This window comes from Alligator sinensis, unplaced genomic scaffold (assembly GCF_000455745.1).
Source record: "Alligator sinensis unplaced genomic scaffold, ASM45574v1 scaffold1097_1, whole genome shotgun sequence".
Taxonomy (NCBI): Eukaryota; Metazoa; Chordata; order Crocodylia; family Alligatoridae; genus Alligator; species Alligator sinensis.
In genome coordinates this window covers 382,607-403,447 of record NW_005841950.1, presented here as the reverse complement: position 1 = coordinate 403,447, position 20,841 = coordinate 382,607, and the positions used below count along the sequence as shown (strand labels likewise).

The following is a 20,841-nucleotide window of genomic DNA, read 5'->3' as shown; positions in this document are numbered from 1 at the left end:
TGAAATAGTCCGCTACCCTCTGACCCCATGGCTCTGCCCATGGCTTGCAGAGTTGAAGGTGGGGCAGGGGGGCAGGAAACTGAGCTGCTTGGATATTAATACAATATGATATGAATCCCTGTAGCTGTGGGACACTGTGCAAACACCTTGCTGTACTTTCAGACTGTCTTTCTTGGCTTGTCTTTGCTAAAAACAAGGCAAGAAAAGAAGGGATTTCAAGAATGTGAAAATAATCCCAAAGCCATTGTTCCCATGAAAAGAAGGAAGACGGTGAAAAAAATAGGGGACAGTCAGGTGTCATTAGACGACTTACTAAAGGCAGACCTGGAAAGTGTCAGACACAAGGGAGTGTGGGGACAACGCAGAATCCCCACTTTGCTCTCATCCCTGGTTAATTCTTGGGCAGCTGCCAGCATCAGTGGCTCAGCTCCAAGCACGCTTCAGTCTGAAAAGCTCTTAGTACAAAAGTCCATGGCTGTCCAAGGACTCAAGCAGACTGAAGGAGGATTGCCCTCAGGACCTTAAGGCCTAATAGAGAGAGGAAGACCCAGCCTTGATCCACCTAACTCCTCATGGACATCAAAGGGGAGGAATGGCATCTGGCCCCAAGAGACTGTCTCAGAGACGGCCCTGTCTCATTTCAACCTCCTGTGGTACACCTGGAACCATGGAGGAGTCGCCTCCAGAAAGCAGCCAAGCATACATTGCCCAGCGGAGGGACTCCCACCAGGCAGGGAGAGATCCAGCACAGGGCCAAAGGAGCTTCAGGGCAGCATCCCACAGACAGGCCCAGGCACTTCCCGAAGTGAGGCATCAGCACATTTCCCACTGGCACTGGGGGATGCAACCAAATTGGTCAGCAAATACCATGACTCTGCCCCACACACAGCTACTGGGAAATCCAAGGGGGTGAACCAACTGTTTAATGCTATCTGTAAACAGTAGGCAACTGCCAGGCTTAAAAAGAAGGGAGAATTGCACCAAAATGGAGAACAGCTTTGCAAAGGCTCCAAAATTGTCTGGATGGCCAAGTGCATATGAGAAACTTTGGGAGGAATCTCCATGCGGCACTTCCTTCTTCCTTCCCCTCCCTGTCCCTTAATTCTCTCTCATCCTATTCAGCATTATTTCTAATCACTCTCCTCTTTCTCTTACCCATGTCCTGTTTTTTCTGCCTGCCTCCATGGATTCACAGCATCTCACCCTTTCCTAGGGCATCTGGCTATTTTCTCATTTTTCTCTCAGTTCCCCTTTTCAGCTTGCTCCTTCTATTGTCTCTGGTGCCCCAAAGCTTTCCCTGCCTCTCCCAGCCCCACCATACTCCAAGTTCAGGTGTCAGGCAACCAATATCCTCCCAACAAAATCTCCTGGCTTGGGTCACTGAATCAGAGGCTACCTTAGGGTGGTAGGAAAAGGTTAACTCCCTAAGGGCCCCCAAACTGAGGCTGGTTTGAACAGACTGACCCTGGAATATCACAGAGAAGGTAGCCACTAACCCTGGAGGACTGGAGGGGGTGAGAACTGATTAATGAGCATACCCTCTACTGAGCATCTCCTCAATCAGGCTGTGTTTTCCACATTGAGTTGGAAGGTGGCACAATAGTCAAGGCAGGTAGACAATTAAAATTACTGTTTTCAGGCTTGCTATTGTCAGGTGGTCACCAGCTTGTCAGGGCATTAGGTGTTACTGGTCACATGGGTGAATCCAGGATTTTGTAAAGGCAGGTACAAGAATAGCTACTGGTGCTACAGGGGTGGCTGCCTGCACCCCCACTCCCTGTGTCTCCCTACTCCCACCATGTCAAGCAGACCACACCAGAGGAGCAGCAGTAGATGGATTCCCTTTACCTGAGCTTGCTCCCAGACTGGCAGGGAACACCCAGAGGGACCAGGTAGGAAGGAGGAACCTGCCCGTTGCCATTGCCACTGCTGCTGTCCCAGCTGAGCCTGGCTTCCTATGCAGCCTGGCTGGAGCAAGCCAGGCACAACTCTGGAGTACCTCCACCCCCAGGTCAGAGAGGGACAGCAGCAGCATTGGGTGGGGAAGGAAGGGGAGGCAAAGGGATGCACCACTGAGCAGGCAGGAGGGAAACAGAGGGGGTACCAAGAGCTGTGGTGGCAGGGCGACTTTCTTACCTGATTCAGGGACTTAGTCCCCAGCTGCTGCTTCCATAACATGGTCCAAAAGGTGGCTGTGACCACAGCACTGCACCCCTTCTGCATCTGCCCCTGACTGATCATATTAGACTCCCTTATCTGGGTGGCCTGTGTGCAGACTATGCTATGATCAAAATATTTTTTGTTTACAGCTTACACATCCTAGTTCTCACCTAATACTAAAATATCTCTTGGTGACACCTTATGCATCCCAGGTCTCACCAAATAGTGCTACCTGCCCACCAAGTAGGAAAACATGTTTACCAGGGTCATCCTGGCCCTTCTTTTAATGTCCTGTCAGGACTGATCAGTCACTCTCTATCTGCTGACATCATGAGGAGCCTACAGTCCAACTTTCCCAGCACTTTCTAGTCAATACCCCCTAAAAATTATATATGGGAATACCTAGCTCTTTAGTGAGCCTTGTTTTAGTCAGTGCTTAACAGAGCGTTTCTGTGATTTGAATATGTGCTGATTAATAGTTATATTAACTAGTGAGACCTACATTCCCCACCTTTTTGTTTCTATTAAGGGAAGGATATCTACCCATCATCCCAGAAATTCATAATGCATAGACAGATGACTACCCAGTGGGTTAGACATTGTTGCGTAGCCATCCTGTTACACTCAGCCACGTGCTCTTGCTCCATGTCTGTCTACTTTTTGTTCTGCATATTCCCTTGTAGAGTTGCAAACACTTTTAGCCAATTCATCTGTAATCCCATAAAGCAGGTTTGGGAGTGCGAGGTCTGGGATTTTTTATTTATGCAATTATATAGTATGAAAGATTCAGCCTGCTTGAAGATGGTTGGCATTGATATACACTAGGCATATATTATGTGGGAGGCAAAACTGATACTTGTGCTAAATATGTGCTGGTAGGCTGGGAAATACCAATATTCTGCTTAGCAATATCATACAACAAGGTTATGGTTATACAAATACAGGAAAGAATTTAAGATACACAAACAATAAAGCAGAATATTACTACATTGCCACATTACAGCATTACTGTAATGGTTGTTTAGTACAGTTAGACCAGCGGTTCTCAAGCTTGTTAGGCTCAAGCACCCCTCCTCCCCAGTTTGGGTAGTCTATGGGCAAGCCTTATCAAGATATCATCTGTGGTGCTGCTGCTATCTCCCCACCATAGCTTCATTGTTACAGAAAGAATAAGTATGCCCCATCCAAGTGACAAAAATCTCTGCTAAGTTTATTGTCTACAACAAGCCAAGTTATTATTAACACTGGTAACTAGCCAGTACATGGTGCTAGCCAGGTTATTTGCAGCAGGTTATAGGTGTTACACTTGGATATCCACCCCCTGCCCGCCCCCCCGCAACAAAGCATTAAGGATTCCCAGACCCCTCTATTATACACCAGTCAAAATCACTTTTGTATTCCAAACACTAAAACATCTCTTGGTGACCTTATATGCATCCCACTTCTTACCAGATAGTACAATCTTCCCACCAAGCAGGAAAACCTTTATCAGGTGTTGACCCTGATAAATAGAGTTGTGAGTCTGCGGTTTCCTTTTGACCCTCTTCTCATGCAAAATGAGTCCTCTAATGGAGTAAATGCAAAAGCAATCTTTATTAAAATTCCCTAATTATGAATAATGCAAGCAAATAAGAACACCACAATACAAACGTAGACATCCTTTTATGATCCCAGCAGAAATCAGCAAATCTGATCTACTTATGAACCCATTTTGAGAAGTGGTATGGTTTGTTCCCTAGCTGTTTCTGAAGACAGGTGTTAAACTTACTCCTCCCCAGGTACCCTCTCTCGCATGCAGGGCACACATGGGATTTCTCTCCTTTGTGGACTGCATAATGTATAGGTCTCCCCTGAATTTAAAGGTCCTATCACAGTCCACACATCAATATGGTTTCTTTTCACTGCAGATTTTGGCATTCGCATCCTCTAAGCCTCCCTTTTGGCAAACAGATTTCACCAGGCTCCTCTGGGAGAGGTTTCTCTGCTATCCCCATTAACTTCTATAAGCTTCTCCTTGCTCAAGACACTGGCAAAGGTCCCCTGAAGCTCTTCCCAGGGATGTCCCACTAGTTTCCACACAGCTGCTGGAGATTTCCCTCCTTCTCACTCACTGTCCCATTTCTTACTGGGAGAGAAAGACACAGACAAGCAAAGAGACAATATAGATGGGAGTCACTCTCTGTGCTAGAGGCAAAAGGGACATGGGAAGTGGAGACTCAAAATAGTGGCTGGTAGACACTGTAAAACCAGGAGCCAAATCCCTCTCAAACCCTTCATCTAAGGAGAAAGACAACGGGATCCTTCCTGTCTCCTTGTCCCACCAGACCTCTCGGGAGGTGGGTTCTGAAGCTGGGGATCAGTCACACCTACAGAAAATCTAGGAGCAATGTCTTGTCATAAGGACACAGCACCTGCGAGGGACAATCCTGATTTTGGGGTAGGCTGAGGTAGTACAGACTTGCAGGGTGCCATTGTGCCCTGGTGGGAATCCCAGAACATTAGGTCAGTGTCGGACAGTTTCTGCACCCATTCAACTAATTCCTCACCTAGGGGTGCGCCTCTCAGAATCTGCCTTGCTGATCTGGGACCCATGGCTCTTCCCCCTGTTTCAGCTGGGAGATCATGTCCAGTTTGGAAAGTGCAAATCCAGGCCAAATGGAAGAAAAGAGGTGAGGTCAGCAGGACAAGACAAAAGCAACACCAGAGTGTTTCCAGAGGTGCTGGGCAGGCAGGGGCTCTTGTAAAACCAGAGGTAGAAAATGGTCCTGGAAATCCTTTGGGGAGGTAAGAGGGTTCCTGGAAGACGTGTGGCTCCCCCTGCAGGAGATTCAGGAAATTCCACTTGCTGGGCCCTCTCTCAGGACTGCCACACAGCACAACTGTGCAGCCTCTTACCTCCTCCTAACCTTGCTGAGACCTGAGCCAACTCTGGGCAGAAAGTGGCACAGGTGATTTCCATTTGTGGGGTCCATATATCTGGCAGCAGGAAGAAGAGTATGGAATTAAGAGTTTAAAAGGGATACAGTAGATGATAATGAGTCATGAAGCCAAGTGACTCCCTCAGCACTACCCAACTAGAAATGCTGCTGCCATTGCCATGCAGCTGGTTTTCAGTTCTGGGTGGAGAAGAAATCAAGGGGAGATGTAAGTGCACCAGTGCACCCCCCTGTACCAGCCCTGCCTGGATAGACTTGAGGTTCTCCTTGGAAAGTACCAGCTCTTAGTTTTCACTCTTCTTTTTTTGCCTTGAGAAAAATAATAAGAGCAGTTTTTCTATTACAAAGAATTCAGAAAGACCACAACTCTGGATTCTTATTTAAAATCCTTGGGTTTATCTTGTCAATCACATATGTAAACCTAACATTGTGTGGCACCCTTGAAAGCATCTCAGGTCACCCTGGTTGAGAATCATTATCCTAACCATTACACATGCTGGTGCTTCTTGAGGAGTCGCATAGCTTAGTGGGACTACTGACTTGCCTGCTTCTCCTCACCATGCTTCCATGGGAAAACTGCAGTCCACTTTCTCCAGGAGTTCTTTGTACTCATTCAGACTGCTCTGTCCCAACCCTCATCAAGTACAACTAATCATCTATCAGGCTTCAGATCTCATCAGTCTTTCTGCTGCCTCTCTGGCCTGAGGCTTGAGTTTATAAGGGGTGATGCGAGTCACCTGACTCCTCTACTTCCATCTTTGCATAATCAGGGGTTGACTGCACCTGGACCTGGCAACTGTCTTGTTTCAAACTCCTTAGCCTGCTAGTGGGCTGTGATAGCACTCAACAAACATGAGTAACAGCCAAATAACACGGGGGGAGGGGAAGCGGGGAAGGACTACACCCAAGGCAACCAGGGGGACACCCCAAAGGGACAGGATGACCTGGTAGACCCAAGAAGAGAGGGCAAGAGAGGGAGCAAAAGGGAAGAAAGGGAGGGGAAAGCCCAAGCTCTGTTGCCCCTTTAGTAATGGGGCAGGGCCTTGCTACTGGAGTGGTGGGAGGAAGAAACTCCAAAGTACCAAATTCAATAAAAAGAATCTACTTTCATTTGAAATACAGGGCTATTTATTCCAGATATGTGGGGAAAGGGCCAAAAAAGAGCAGCAACAACAAACACTTGACAACACACGCTTTCATTCCCCACCTCTTGCCTTTTCCCCATGCACACCCTCCTCAGTATTTCTTTTAAACACAGTTCCTCTCATGTGAAGGCCTGTGCTGTGTCTGACCAGGGGTATGGTTGTATTCTGTGCATCTTGAAGAAATTTCCCATTCCCTCACTTCCCATCTACTGTATTTCACATTGATGCTACTGTTGTTGCCTCATTGCTTGGGCTGAACAAATGGAGGGGGAGAGGAGGAAAACAGATTTAGTGCAATGGGTCTTTAAGAGTTTAAAAGGGAAAATTTCTCTGACACTTTTAGATAGTAAACAGGGGGTTTCAATTCCCCAGTGCTTCTTAAGTGATTGTGGATTAGCCAGTGTCCAGATTACATTCATTTTGATCTCAAAATACAACTCGCTGGCTGCATCTCCACATTCATTAATGAGCCGCAATTATTATTACAGGCACTAACTTAATGCGCCGTAATCAGTGCTACTACGCATTAGTGCACATGAATGCTTTTTAAGTGACATTAATGTGCATTAGATTAAATCTACTGCGCATTAGTGCAGTTTTTGTCAGCCATGCTAATGCACAGTAGAATTAGTCTTCTGTGCATTAAGTATCTTGTGTAGAAGCGCGCACTGTAAAGTAGAACCCGTCAGCTTAAGCAGAACTGTTCATCTAGGAGCATCTCCTGGCAGACTTCGAAAGGCTTCAAAAAGTGAACAGAAGGGGGAAGAAATTGTACCAAGATACGTCAAAGCAGAATCTGCTGATGGCAAAATAGATTTAAATCAAGGTACCTGCTGTTGTTGCCTTCAGGACCAGTTAGGTCCTACTACAATGCAATTCAAATAAGCATGCAGCAATTTTTCAGTAAGCTTCATGTAGTCTTTATTCACACTATCAGCCAGGTGATCAAACACGATTAAACACAAGTCCAAAGTGCATTTCTGTTCTACTCTTTTAATATATTTGAAATGCTTACATCAAGTCCACATCATTGCGTATTATGATCTGCTGACTAATCATCTTAATAATTTTTTTAATGAATATTATACCTGGTTGCACCTTTCCAATTTCCTGATGAATTAACTTATTCAATTACTTGTTTGTACTGAGTCTGTTTCTGGGTGTTCTTGAACAGATCCCAGATGTTCTGATGAGCTCTGCTGCTCTGTACATGCTACATGTAGCATTCTACATGCTTTCATTATGATCAGTCATGTTTGGTGCCATGCAGCTTTACAATTTTCTGACTAATGAACATATTCAATTACAGCATCTCCTGAGCATCTATTGTTTCAGGCTTGGTCCTACATTCCAGGCTGCTCGTGCACGTATCCCAAATATTCTGATGCACTTCACTGTCTTCCACAGAACTTTAGTCCTTCAGTCTTTTAATTTATGTTCTGCCTTGTGTGGCCTACATTCACAGCTGGTGCCATATTGATAATGATGACATAATTTTCACTCAGGATTTTCCTTCCTTAATTTGTGCCATTAAAATATTCCTTACTCTGCACTCCAGCAAAGCAAGCAGGGAATCTAAAGAAACACAGACATCTCATAGCTTCATAGACTCTAAATGAGGAGAAGTTCCACAACACCAGACAAGAACAGTCCACTCTCCCAAGAGCCACACACTGTGATCTGAGACTGAAAGTCAGTAATTCTTCAGGAAAGAGGTTCTCCAACCTAACACAGATGCTAGGAACATATAAGCTAGGAGAGGCCTTGCAAAAATACTCTCTTCTTCCAGGGTCATAGAGACTGTGATTCCAAAGATGAGAGAATCCAGTTCCTTCAAGTCAGAGATACATGTCATCCATTGGGGGACAGTTTTATTTGAGACAGCAGTATGCTGAAGTAAGGGAAGACTTTCTCCCCATTGAAAGAAACCTGTGGGAAAGCAAAAATCAGCTTCTCATTTTTAAGATCATAAAATGACAACTGGCCCAAGTCATAGTCCAGATAGACACCAATTTCCTTGCTGATCTTCTCTAGAGGAACAAAAGTATTAGAAGGGCTAGTGAGAGCCACACAAAGTATCTCATACTTCCGCAAACCCAAGATCCCCAAGTCACGTATAAAGATGGAGTGTCCCTTTCTTCTCACAGACTCTCTGGCAATCCCCACAGTCCAGAACCTCCCATCCACCTCCACCTCCCAGTAATGTCTCCCCGAGATGAATCCCTCACGGCCCAGCATGCATGGACCACTATCAAATCTCTCAGGACAGTCAGGCATCTCTCTACTTGGTTTTCCCCATCTGGCACTTTTCAGATCTTCAGAGAGGATGACTTCAGGACCTGTCGTGTCTGGATCTAGAGTCACATCCACTGCAGGATAGAAAGAAAATCAGAGTATTAGAGACAGAGCTAAGACTAGGTTTGGGAGAATCTGAGAGAAATCTCTAGGGCTTCCCTGTTGTTGGTGAGGAGAAGAAAGGACAGAAAGGTGCCCAAATCTGTATTAGTCAAATTTCCATAGAAGCACATACATAGATACATCCAACGTCTCCCTGATAATGAGCAAAAGGGCGTAACAAACAAGGGCTAAATCATATTTCACTTTGAGTGTCTAAAGAGTGCCATACATAGCCAATTTAGCCATGTAACTGTAGTTTTGGCACTTACGTACATTTTGCAATTTAGCAGTGCCCATGTTAGCTTACTGAGTATGCTCTGCAGGGCTATATTCTGGCTGTGCACCTGCGTGGAGAAACAGAATCTCCCAGGTACATGCCTAAGGCTGAGAAGAGCCTGACATTTTAGTCAAACATGAAAACCCACAAGAAGCTGCTGACAGATGCTAGAGGAGAGGGGGGTGCTCTGCCTCCAAGTTTAATAGTCAGATGGTTAGAGCATTTGCCCAGGAAGCAGGAGACTTCCCTCAGCCAGGGGTGTTTTGGATCTGCATCTCAACAAAGTGCTCTAACCATCAGGCTATAGGCCAGGCATTACCCAAACCCTTGCCTAAGCCTTCTGGTGAGGTTGGGTTACTGACCAGCCGAGAGAGGAAGATCTACAAGTCCAGGAGGAAAGAAAGAAGACAGAGGGTTTGTAGTTTAATGAAACAGCTGCTGATTCTTATAAAAGGGACCACTGGCTTCTAGGCAGTGTCCTTCCTCCTAAGAAAACAGAGACTTTCCTATTATGCTTTGTCCAGTGGCCCAGCCTCAGGAGGAGGCCTACATCTTGGTGCTTGGAGCACTTTGCTGGGAAGCAGGCCAGGCAGATTTAAACTCTCCACCTCCTCTGGATTGGCAAGGGGGCAGGGGCAGGGCTAAAACTTGGATCTCCTGCTCCTTCAATAAGTGCCCAAACCATTAGGCTCTTGGGCTAAAAGAAGTAGGGTCCATCTCTTTATGACTTCTGGTAAGTGTGTGTGCAGAGCAATTCTATTTCTCTGCAGAAGGGAAAAGAACCCCAAGGTGCGTGCGCCTGCCAGAGAGACTGCAGTTATATGGTTATGTGCCATATATTGGGTCTCGCTACACAAGACGTTTACTGGGCAGTTGACTACAGGTGCACCCCTATTAGGCTGGAGTAAACTAATTTACACCGTAGCAGGATAGTACCTGTAAATAAAAGTACTATCCTGATGCAGAGTAAAAAAAAACTCCACAGCAGCACTGACGTAGATGCTGCCCAGCTCCGGATGTAGTTTAGTTTGCAATGATGCACTGCAGCTAGCAGCTTGCCCTCTGGCCATGGGAGAGGGGGAGAGGTGTGCAAGCTCTGCAAAGAAAAAGGGATTGGGCCCCTCACCGCTTCTGCTTTCAGCAGGCATCTGCTGTAGGCAGAAGTGGCAAGTGGCCTGATCCTTTTTTTTTTCCCTCTAGCAGAGCCTGCCCACCTCTCCCACAGCCAGGGGGTGAGCTGCCGGCAGACCAAACGGCCCCAGGGGGCCCCCGTCCTCCCCCCCACTGTGCCGGCACCCCCCAGGGCCACCCAGGCAGGCTGCCAGTGGGCTGGGTGCTGCTCTAGCTTGGAGGTAGCACCCAGCCAGATCCAACTGTTCCCTGAGCATGCCTACTGGATGCCCGCTGGGTGCTGCATCCCAGTCAGGCTCAGGGAACAGTTGGCTCAGGCTGGGTGCTGCCTCCAAACTGGGGCAGCATCTGGCCTGCTAGCAGCCCACCCAGGCAACCCTGGGGGGTGCCACCACCATGGAGGGATGGACCAGGTCTCCCCGCAACTCAGGGGCCACTCAGGCTGCCAGCAGCTCGTCCTCTGGCCACGGGCAGGCTCCAGTTCTAACAAAAAAGAAAGAAAAAAAATGGATCGGGTCCCTTGCTGGAACATAACGGAAAAACTGAAACAGTGGCTTTCAATTAAAAACCCACCCTTTCAATTTTGGGGGCTTAGAATAAAACCTTGAGGACTAAACCCCTGTCACATGTACAAGTACCCGATATGTTTGACACCCTGGATGAAGGAAAGCACGGACACCTCACCAGTACCCTTGCTGGGTAAGATAGCTACTTAATTTTCTGTGCACTGTATTCCTACCAACCTTACTATAGCTCATTGTGTTCTTTTGGGGGGCTCATCAACACCGCAGGTGACTACGTAAGTGCATTGCACGCAAAGGGAATAGGGAAGCAAGGTCTATATTTATTACCTTTGAATTGCTTTAGAGCTTGAAGGTTGGAGATGTAATCCTCTGTTCTCTGCTTCACTTCAGGAGGAAAAGCCATCACAGCCTGAACCTTCCCCCCTTGCACCTAGATGGGTAAAGAACAAAACAGCACATGCTGATTCATTTTCCTCCAATGACTTTCCCCCACCATGAGGTTACTGTATAAATGGGGCTCTGGTGCTATCTGGGGTAAAGGGGAGAAACAGGGCTCTTGAGGCTTGGGATGGGAGGAACAGGGTTGTGAGAGACAGCAGGGTCCAGGGGAAAGGGTAGTGGGTAGGCCTGTGTGAAGGAGCTAGTATTCGCTTCAGTTTTGGATTTGGCCAATTCAGGGGACAGTGATTCGATTCGGTGATTTGAATCACTGTCCCGGCTCGATTTGGCCAAAGCTGATTTGGAGATTTGGCCACTGCCAAATCGGCCAAATCTCTGAATCAAACAGGCCCCATCCCTCACCCGTTCTCCCAGCCCTGGGAATGGCTGCCCCACCTGGCCCCAGCTTCCCGGCTCTTTAATAAAATTGAAAAGCCCCAACTCACCGGCTGCTGCCTGTGGGGGGGAGGGTGATCTCCACTGCCCCCCACAGCCGCGTGCTGCATGGGGGGCTCTGCTACAAGCCCCCAGAAGCCCCAAGGCTGTGCAGCATCCAGTGAGTGCATGGCTTTTTTTTTTTCTTCTAAAGAGCCAGGAGCTGGGGTGGGCAGGGGGCGCTCAGTGGGGCTGGTGGAAAAGGCAGGGGATGGGACCTGGCAGGGGCCCCTCCCCACTTAGCGTCCAGGATTAAGGATAACAAAAAGTCCTTTTTCAAATATATTGGGAGGATGAAGAAGGCGCCGGGTAATGTGGGGCCCCTGCAGGATATGCTGGGCAATCTGGTGGTTGCGTCAGAGGATAAAGCGGACCTCTTTAACCAATTCTTCACCTCCGTTTTCTTGTGCAGGGACCGGGACTTCCCTGCTGTGATAGAAGCCGGACGCGAGGGGATCGCCTTCAGACCTCAGGTTGGGGAGGACTGGGTTAGAGAGCTTCTGGAGGGGCTGGACGCGTTCAAGTCAGCGGGTCCGGATGCTCTCCACCCCAGGGTGCTGAGGGAGCTAGCTGGGGTTATTGCAGGGCCCCTGGCACGGCTCTACGAGCGATCGTGGTGCTTGGGCCAGGTGCCAGACGATTGGAAGGTAGCTAATGTGGTCCCCATCTTCAAGAAAGGGAAAAGGGAGGACCCGGGCAACTATAGGCCCGTCAGTCTTACCTCAATCCTGGGGAAACTCTTTGAGAAGATCATCAAGGAGCACATTTGTGACGGGCCGGCATCAGAAATGATGCTCAGGGGCAATCAGCATGGATTTATTAGGGGGAGATCATGTCAGACCAACCTGATCGCCTTTTATGATCAGGTCACAAAGGCCATGGATGCAGGTGTCGCGGTGGATGTAGTCTTTCTGGACTTCAGCAAGGCCTTTGACACCGTCTCTCACCCCATCCTAATTAATAAACTAGGCGACTGTGGCATAGATGCCTACACAGTCAGATGGATTGCAGATTGGCTGAAGGGTCGCACTCAGAGGGTGGTGGTGGATGGATCATACTCGACTTGGGGGGAGGTGGGTAGTGGAGTCCCCCAGGGCTCAGTCCTGGGGCCTGCGCTGTTCAATTTCTTCATCAGCGATCTTGATGTTGGGGTGGAAAGCAACCTGTTTAAATTCGCTGATGACACCAAAATTTGGGGGGAGGTGAGCACGCTAGCAGGGAGAGAGAGATTGCAGAAGGATCTGGATAGGTTACAGGGGTGGGCAAACAGGAACAGGATGTGTTTCAATACGGACAAGTGCAGGGTGCTGCACTTGGGTAGTAGGAACCAGCAGCACACTTATACGATGGGGAACTCCCTACTTGAGAGCACGGAGGCGGAAAGGGATCTTGGTGTCATTATTGACTCCAAGATGAACATGGGCCGACAATGCGAGGTCATGGTTGGCAGGGCTAACCGGACCTTGTCGTGCATCCACAGGTGCATCTCGAGTAGAGCCAGGGAGGTGATCCTCCCCCTCTATGCGACGCTGGTCAGGCCGCAGCTGGAGTATTGTGTCCAGTTCTGTGCGCCCCATTTCAGGAGGGATGTGGACAACATGGAGAGGGTCCAGAGGAGGGCCACCCGCATGATCCGGGGACAACAGGGCAGACCCTACAGTGAGAGACTGCGGGACTTGAACCTATTCAGCCTCCACAAGAGAAGGCTGAGGGGGGACCTGGTGACCGTCTATAAACTCACTAGGGGGAACCAGAAGGGTTTGGGGGAGACGCTGTTTCCCCTAGCCCCCGCTGGCATGGGTTGTTCTCCCGCCCTGGCGGGGGGGTCGGGCTAGAAGATCTATTAGGTCCCTTCCGACCCTGAAACTATGAAACTATGAAACTTCTCCAGCACCGCCCTCCCCCACCCCTACTTACCAGCACAGAATCCAGGTCCAGCTCTCTGCAACAGCAAGCAGGGACTGCCTAAATCTCCGAAGCTCTCCAAATCATTTCTGAATTGATTTGGAGAGCTTCAAATTGATTCAGATCTTTTTAACTGGTCTCCTGATTTGATTCAGATTTGGAGATTCAGCTGCCAAATTGGGCCAAACCTCCCCTGAATTGAATCAGCACCCAAAGCTTTGCACAGCCCTAGTAGTGAGGTGCCAATTAGATAGACCTGGTTTAGCTCTGCTACTGACCTGCTGTGTCACCCTGAGCAAGTCATCACCCCTCTCATCTTCAGCCTGTCGTGTCTCCAGTTCACAGACTCTTATTCTGCATTTGTTGAATGGTCCCCTGATCTACACTGGGGGTGCATCAGCAATGCATGGTAGTGAGTCTAATAGTAAACCTTTTGCCTCAGGGTAGGCGTTTATTACCTGCCTGCTAGTTTTTCAGTCCAAAGGTTCATGTTATCAAGCTTTTCTCTATAATCACAAGAACTAGACAATCCCTCAGAATCAATCACTTGACTCCTGGAACTGGCTCTTGAAGAAAAACACAAAAAATGCAAGACATGCAATAAAATTAGGGCAGTGCAAATGCACTCTTTTTTGTAGTATTCATGGCCCTTCCCAGCATCATAAGAGTGTGTGGGAACAAGGAAGGACCCCAGGGCTGCTCAAAGAGCTTCTGATGTCTGACAGAGAGAGAGAGACAGAGAGAAAGAAAGATCAGTTCCACATGCCATGCACTGGGCACCCCTTTTGCTCTTCATCGTCACTAAATCCATCACATGCAGTTACCTGTACTTGGTAAATCCAACCCCTCTTTTTAATCTTACCATTTGCACTGTGAACCCCAAACAATAACATCAAGGAGTGGTTTCTTCAAGAACTGGTTGTCTGACACACAAAAATGGAAGCTTCCTGTGCATAAAGCTTAGGTCATGCAGAGAATGGAAACCAAACCACATGACATGCTGCAACTGGCCACGCAAACAGCGAACTCTGAATATTCCTAACAGCAAGTCTATAACCTCTCCATACCCAGATTGCAAATAAAAGCCTCACGTGCATATTCAAACCTGAGTTTTAGAGATACTTGAAACTTCATGACTCTGAGAAGAGGTGGAGACATTGGCAAGCAAACCCAAGGCCTCAGCAAAAAACATGTCTCTCAGAGATAAGGACGTACACACACCACACCCTCCATGACATAGTTGGCATTTGTCCAGTTAGAACTGTACTGAGACCAGGCCCAAGGCAGGTTATAATCCTTCTCAAACTTGTAGTTAAACAGCAGCAAACAACAAAGCAATTCATGAAAATCACAACCCTTCTTTGCAGGTAATTCATAGCCTGATATAAAAGTACTGCATTTATATCATAAATACTTCACAAGGAATATTGGTCATTGAACCAGCTCTGAAATGACAACAAGGGTGTTTAACCACCGGACAGATTATCATACTCTCCATCCTTGGAAGCTTTTAAGTGCAGGTTTAGACAAATACGTGTCTGAGATGGTTTATAAAGGGAGGATCCTGCCTTAAACAGGGGTTGGACTAAATGCCCTCCTAAGGCCCCTTCCAGAACCAACAAAGATTCTCAATAGATTCCTTGTTTAAATATGCCACCCCCAGCAAAGGTACAGAGACAAACCTGAAACGGTTAGTACAACTGTAAAAATAGCTACTGATGAAAATCAGACAAAGAGCTATCTCTGAGAACATAACAACTAGAGAAGCAAAGCGTTTTTGGTAATATCTTTCATTGAACAATTGTAAAGCTGAAAGAAATATTAGATGACTTTGGGCCCAAAAAAGTGCCCTTCCTCAGGTCTGGGAAAACAGCAAATACAGCCTAAGCTAAGTATCTCTTCCATTTAATTGACTGTTTTCATTTACATATGGAGTTAAACAAAAGTAATTGTATTTATCTGGTATTATCTTAGACTGTACCTGCTTCTCTCAGACCTCTGCAAGGGTCCCAAAATCTTGTCTAACATCTCTCCCAACTATATGGTTTGGTAATAAAAGATATTGCCAAAGAGCCCTTGCTTCACCCATATTCCCTGGATCATCATGGCTACAGCCCTACTCTACTGCATACAAAGGGAGCAGGATTAGGGCTCTGGATGTATGAAGGAATTTGAATAACAAACTAACAAATCAATGCCCTGTGTCATCAGTTCTGGACACCTGGGGAGGAGGAAAGCAAATAGAGTGCCGATTCTCTCTGGACTGATGCCAGGCTGGCAATTAGCACCCCAACATTCACTCTCACAAGTCAAACAACGTTGCAAGTGTTTGGAGATTTTTTTAAATACAAGTCAATTTAGTTGAAATATCTGCTACTCCCAAGAAGTTTGAATTGCCTATTTCATTTGCTAGCAATTTCCTGCCTTGCGTTCCTGGAAGAGGGGATTCCTGCATGTCCATGCAGATCACACACATCCTCCCTACAGAACAGATGTGAAAGCCTCCTGGGCTTCCCCCCGCCCCATTCTCACTCTGCTCCTTTCAGCTTTTCCCCCTGATTTCAAAACAAATGGTCTTACCAATTTTCCGTATCCAGCCCAGTTGCCTGTTTGGCTTGAGGTTTCTCTGCGCAGAGCAGAGAAGATACTTCCAAGTGATCCCTTTGATCTTGAGGCACTGTAGTCTGAGCAAAAGCTGTAGCCTCATGCTGTAGGCACTGGATAAACAAACCAGAGAGGTGGAACCAATGCCTTCTGGTTGGAGAGCCCTGGATGGATTCTCAGAAGCCCCAGCTACTTCTGGGTAGAAGAGCGATCACTTCCAATCTCCTCATCACAGACCTGGGCTCAGCCTTGCCTAGTGGCAGAGTGGTTTGTTCCTTAGAGGCATCTTGGTTTTATGTTGATGCATTTTCATTTGTTTTTTGGAATGAAAGACTCGCAGGAAGCACCAGGCTCATCAAGTGCAGTCCCCTGCAAGTACAGGCAACCCTTGGTTCTCAGCCCTTGTAGACTCAAGGTCCCCCTTGGAAAATGGCAGCTCTTAGCTTTCACTCTGTTTTTGTCCACAGAAAAATACTAGAGCAATTTTTCCTCTGCAAAGAACTCAGAAAGATGCCAACAGGTCAGGGTGCTTTTAACATTATGAATTCCTATTTGAAGCCTTTTGATTATTATTTTTATTCATAGAGATTAAATCATATTTGCACACCTAACAGTACCAGTACCCTGTGACACCCTTGAAAAGATCTCAAGTCACCCACTGGTGCCAGGGCATCCTGGTTGAGAATCACTGTAATAGCCAATAAGGGTGAAAGATCCAACCCTTTCTATGTGGCACAAGCTAGCCTAAATTTAGGAATGTAACATGTGGAAAACTCTCAAAGGCCTCAAAATCTAGTAGCTACATAGACGAGCATTTCTTAGGGTGGAATTTTGTTCTTGGTCCGCTTATCAAGTTGGGATAGAGTTAGACAAATGTTTGAATGCAAGACAGTCTTTGTTGGGTTACTCAAAAGCTTGTCTAGCTCTATCCCAACTACATAGCTGGTCGAATAAAATATATCATTCTAAGAAACTTCCCTGCCACTGTGAGGAAGGTGCCAGCTTGTGGAGTGGCATGAGGGGAAGGAGACAAGATAAGGGCCACCCCCTCATCCCTCCTCCCTCTGGTCACCAATCAGCACTGAGGGGTGGGGCCACCAGATCCCATCCAAGAAATATGTGCAGAATTTGCTGTTGATGCCACATCCAACCCAGGAAAATTGTTTTGTTTCCCCGTGATTTAAGTAGACCCCTATAATGTGTTATTAACAAACTGCTTCCTGTCCTTGCAGTGGTAAAATATTGTTGAGGCCCTTGTCCCCCCACCTTGCCTACAGCAGGTTAGGGTGTTTGGGGCATGAGGGTTGTTCCTGATGCTTTTAAGAACAGGTTACACAAGCACTTGTCTCAGATGGTTTAGCTAGGTATGATCTTGCCTTGAGCACTGGGGATCCTTCCAGTCCAACTTTTTGATGATTCTGTGATGCTCTGATTGGGTCAGAGTTCCAGGTCTTGGGAGCCTTGAGAGAAGAGATTCTGAAAGCATGTGCATGTTCTCCAGACTCTGAAGAGACCAAGCCTCTTCCTGGTATAACTTCTCAGGAATAAGTGAAGATCCATCAAGAATGACCCTGACCTTGAGCTTCCTTTGAGAAAGCCTCCTGAACAGACTTGTTCAAGCATGTTTGCCATGAAGTCTACAAAGATGACAGTGACAATGATATCAGGTCCTATTTCATTGTTTTACTTATTTTTGGGTGAGGGTAAAAAAACCCCCAAACATATGCACATATACATACACACACATATATACAAACACACACACACACGTATCTATATATCTATCTCTCTCTCTCTATATATATATCTATATATATAAAAGATTTCCAATTTGACAGCAGGATGGTCACTGATCCACTGCTTTAGCCTCATAAAATTCCAGGAGGGAGGTTCAGTTGCCATAAAAGACTTATTTGTTTTTGAGAAGTCAAAAGTTTCTACCCCTGCTCACCTGCAGTCTCCATCTCTGTCTCCTTGTTAGGTTTGCCACAATCATCACTAGTGTCTGAGGTACAATCCTCATTGATAAATCTAGTGATGCCCCCCCTCTCCCTCACCCCCCCTTATTCCAGCACCAATGATCAAAATATGGACATGGGGTTGGGGAATCTAGGGGAGGGAGCAACACAGTACAATATAAATTATTTAAAAATATAATTTTATTTATGCTAAACAAACATGAAGCCTAAATGCATATGTTAACTTTGACCTCTGAACCCTTATGTGAACAGTGGGCACACAAGACAGTTGCCTCTTGTCTAGGAAGCAATGACAGGATTGTGACAGCTCATCCTTCAGCAATGGCTACTTTTTGAAGTCATGCAAGGACCCAACCTGCAGCCCCAGTGAGGGATGTATTCATAGAGACGGATTGAAATCAGCTACTGATACAGCAACTGGATTGAGGGAAGAATAGCACATAAGACTGAAAAAGGGGCACATTTCCAAGTGTACCTTAGTGACTTAGGAACTTAAATCCCATGTCCTCTTAGGCTCCTAAGAACCACACAGTGACTGTGGAAACTGGGAATTGGAATCCTAAGTCACAGTAGATGTGCCTGAAAATTTTTCCACAAGTTTATGAATCTTCTGGATGACTCTCATAGTCATGATATCCCCTAGGTACTATGTATTATAAGAGCACCCAGAGGTCCTAGCTGAGATCAGGGTCCCCCCCCATGGTAAGCGCTGCACTGACATGGGGAGAAAGTCCTTACACCAGCTGAGATCAATTCCCCCCTATTCCATTGGCTGTTGCACAGACATGAGGGAGAGACATGGTTTCTGCTCCAAAAAAGCTCATGATCTCCCTCATTTTTCCTTTTATGCATTTTTTCTTCTTTTTTCTTTTTTTTTAAATAAACTTCCCTCTCAAATTACCCAAATTGCCACTGATCTCTCTATACAAGATTTCTGCTCCAAAAGAAAGGCCTCTGTTCTCTGGCATTGATACCATGTGCTGCAGCAAAGACACTGAAAAACAGGCTGCAAGAGTTGGCAAAGCCACACACCTATTCAGAGCGCCAGCCAGAGCTGTGGTGTCAGACAACTGGGGCCCTTGGACGCTGCTGCGATGCAGTCAGTACAAGAGTATAGGAGGGACGCAATAGAAGCCAGTCAGCAGGATGTCTTGAGAGTTTGCAACAAAGGCTCTGCCCTTTGGGCAGATATTTTACTACATGTCTCAGTAACACATTCGGATTTGGGCTTTTTCATCTGTGACCCAGCAGAACGGGAAGATTCTCCCAGTGAAAGAGGCTGCTGTGAAGGTGAAGATCTGAGTCTGGGTCTCAGCATTGACAAATGCCACCTGGCCCCCTTCATAGTCCAAGACAACCCTGATTTTCCTGAGTCGCTGATGTGGAGGCAGGCTAGTCCAAGGAGAAGTGAGAGCCACAAACTGAACTGGGTTCAACTGCCCAACTGCCCAGATTCCCACCTGTGGCTCAAGGCTGATCCCTCCCTTCCTCCTCACTGACTCTCTAGCAACTCCCACCGCCCAGCCAACACCACCCACCTCCACCTCCCAGTAATGTCTCCCTGATGTGAATCCCTCACTGCCCATCACACAGGGAACAGGATCGAATCTTCTGGGGTTGTCAGGCATGTCCTGCCGTGCATAGTCCCATCTCACACTTTTCCTGTCTTCACATAGGACAAGTTGGGGGTGAGCTGTGACTGGATCCAGAGTCACATTCACTGGGAGAAGAAAGAGACAATCAGAGCATCAGGGGAAGAACTCAGTCCTGGACAGGGTTTGATTGTGTCAGTGACAAAATGCAACCAACCCGGCTAGAAAGTAATTCAGGAAATCCAGTCACTTAAAGGAATATCATGTACCCCAGAGTCCAAGACCATTTGATATTTAAAACTGAAGGCTTCAAAAGTGCTTCAGGGAATTCATTGAAGTTCACTGCGATTTCAGATTCTCACCTCCCTGGGCCCCTTTGAAAGTCCCAGACTCACTGGATAGTTCAGTTATATGAGACAATACCCAGTCACATGAGAGTGGATGAAAATATAGGACTGTGGGCCTTCATAATCCAGGCCCGATATAAATCTTTACTCCTGAATAATCCAGCTCTCACCTATCCCTTTGGTTCCTGCCCCTTACCTTTGCCCAGCTGCTTCCCAGATGTTGGAGTCACTGTTGGGAACAAAGGGGAAACATGTTAATTGGAGCTGCTGTCAAGTTTCCAAAGATATTCCTGTTGTTTGCCAACATAACTGCAGATTACTCTTGTGTGACAGAGGGCAGTAGATGTGCATAGCCAGACTCCCACAGATTAGTAATAATAAAAAAACAGTATTAACTTGACTTCTAAGTTTTCCCCACTACTCAAGATACTGTGTAATCTTGGTCAGGTCTCACCCCTCCTCTTTTGGGTGGACCAGGAATCAAAGTGGGAGTACGACTGCACCACTGTGTCCCCCCTGACTCCACCCCTGACTCTACCCCTGCCATCAATGGGAGTCAGGTGTCTAAATTAATTTAAAAGCCTGGCCATATACCCTCTCTCTTTTTTTTTGTCCCCCAGAAAAGAGTTTTTCAGTAAGTGCATCTACAGCACTCAGCAAGATGGATCTCTATCAATAAACGGTGGCCTTGATGTGTTTCCATAATACTACTAATAACAGGGAAAGGGAAATCTGAGTCCATCTCTCACTGCTCATTAAATAGAAGATTCATGTATTTAGAAAAACTTCCCTCATTGCTTTCCTCTAAATTAGATTGGCTGAAAAGGGATCTGCTGTTAGTCTCCAAATTTACCTTTTCCCATCTTTGGTTCAGATGACAGTGTCTCTAGAAAGAGAGAAAAAAGTGGAATAAGTGAGGTCTCAGGTTGTTATCAACATGGCCAGATTCCTTTTTCAGACTGTAAACACTT

General features: G+C 46.7%; 2 protein-coding genes across 2 annotated transcripts in view; both read right to left on the bottom strand.

Annotated features, from left to right (window-relative positions):
• Positions 1-7,145: 7,145 nt before the first annotated feature.
• LOC102372374 (E3 ubiquitin-protein ligase TRIM11-like) lies at positions 7,146-17,916 on the bottom strand. Its single transcript, XM_006020251.3, has 4 exons — positions 17,904-17,916; positions 15,929-16,032; positions 10,898-11,000; positions 7,146-8,610 (listed from the first exon to the last, which is right to left on the bottom strand). Exons 1-4 carry the CDS (start codon positions 17,914-17,916, stop codon positions 8,093-8,095), a joined length of 738 nt encoding a protein of 245 aa, XP_006020313.2. The 3' UTR covers positions 7,146-8,092.
• A 126-nt stretch (positions 17,917-18,042) lies between these two features.
• LOC102372133 (zinc finger protein RFP-like) overlaps positions 18,043-20,841 on the bottom strand; it is a 13,619-nt gene continuing 10,820 nt past the window's right edge. The window contains exons 6-8 of the mRNA XM_006020250.3: positions 20,724-20,756; positions 20,067-20,099; positions 18,043-19,651 (exon numbers count right to left, since the gene is read on the bottom strand). Coding sequence (XP_006020312.1) covers positions 19,137-19,651; positions 20,067-20,099; positions 20,724-20,756 — 581 coding nt within the window. The 3' untranslated portion in view covers positions 18,043-19,136. The remainder of the gene's footprint in view (positions 19,652-20,066; positions 20,100-20,723; positions 20,757-20,841) is intronic.

What these genes read in the sequence shown, in the direction of transcription:
- LOC102372374 (XM_006020251.3), bottom strand. An exon ending in GGGCTGGATACGGAAAATTG is followed by an intron (nt 11,001 to 15,928) that starts GTAAGACCATTT and finishes TTACCCATCTAG; the next exon opens with GTGCAAGGGGGGAAGGTTCA. An exon ending in AGCTCTAAAGCAATTCAAAG is followed by an intron (nt 8,611 to 10,897) that starts GTAATAAATATA and finishes TCTATCCTGCAG; the next exon opens with TGGATGTGACTCTAGATCCA.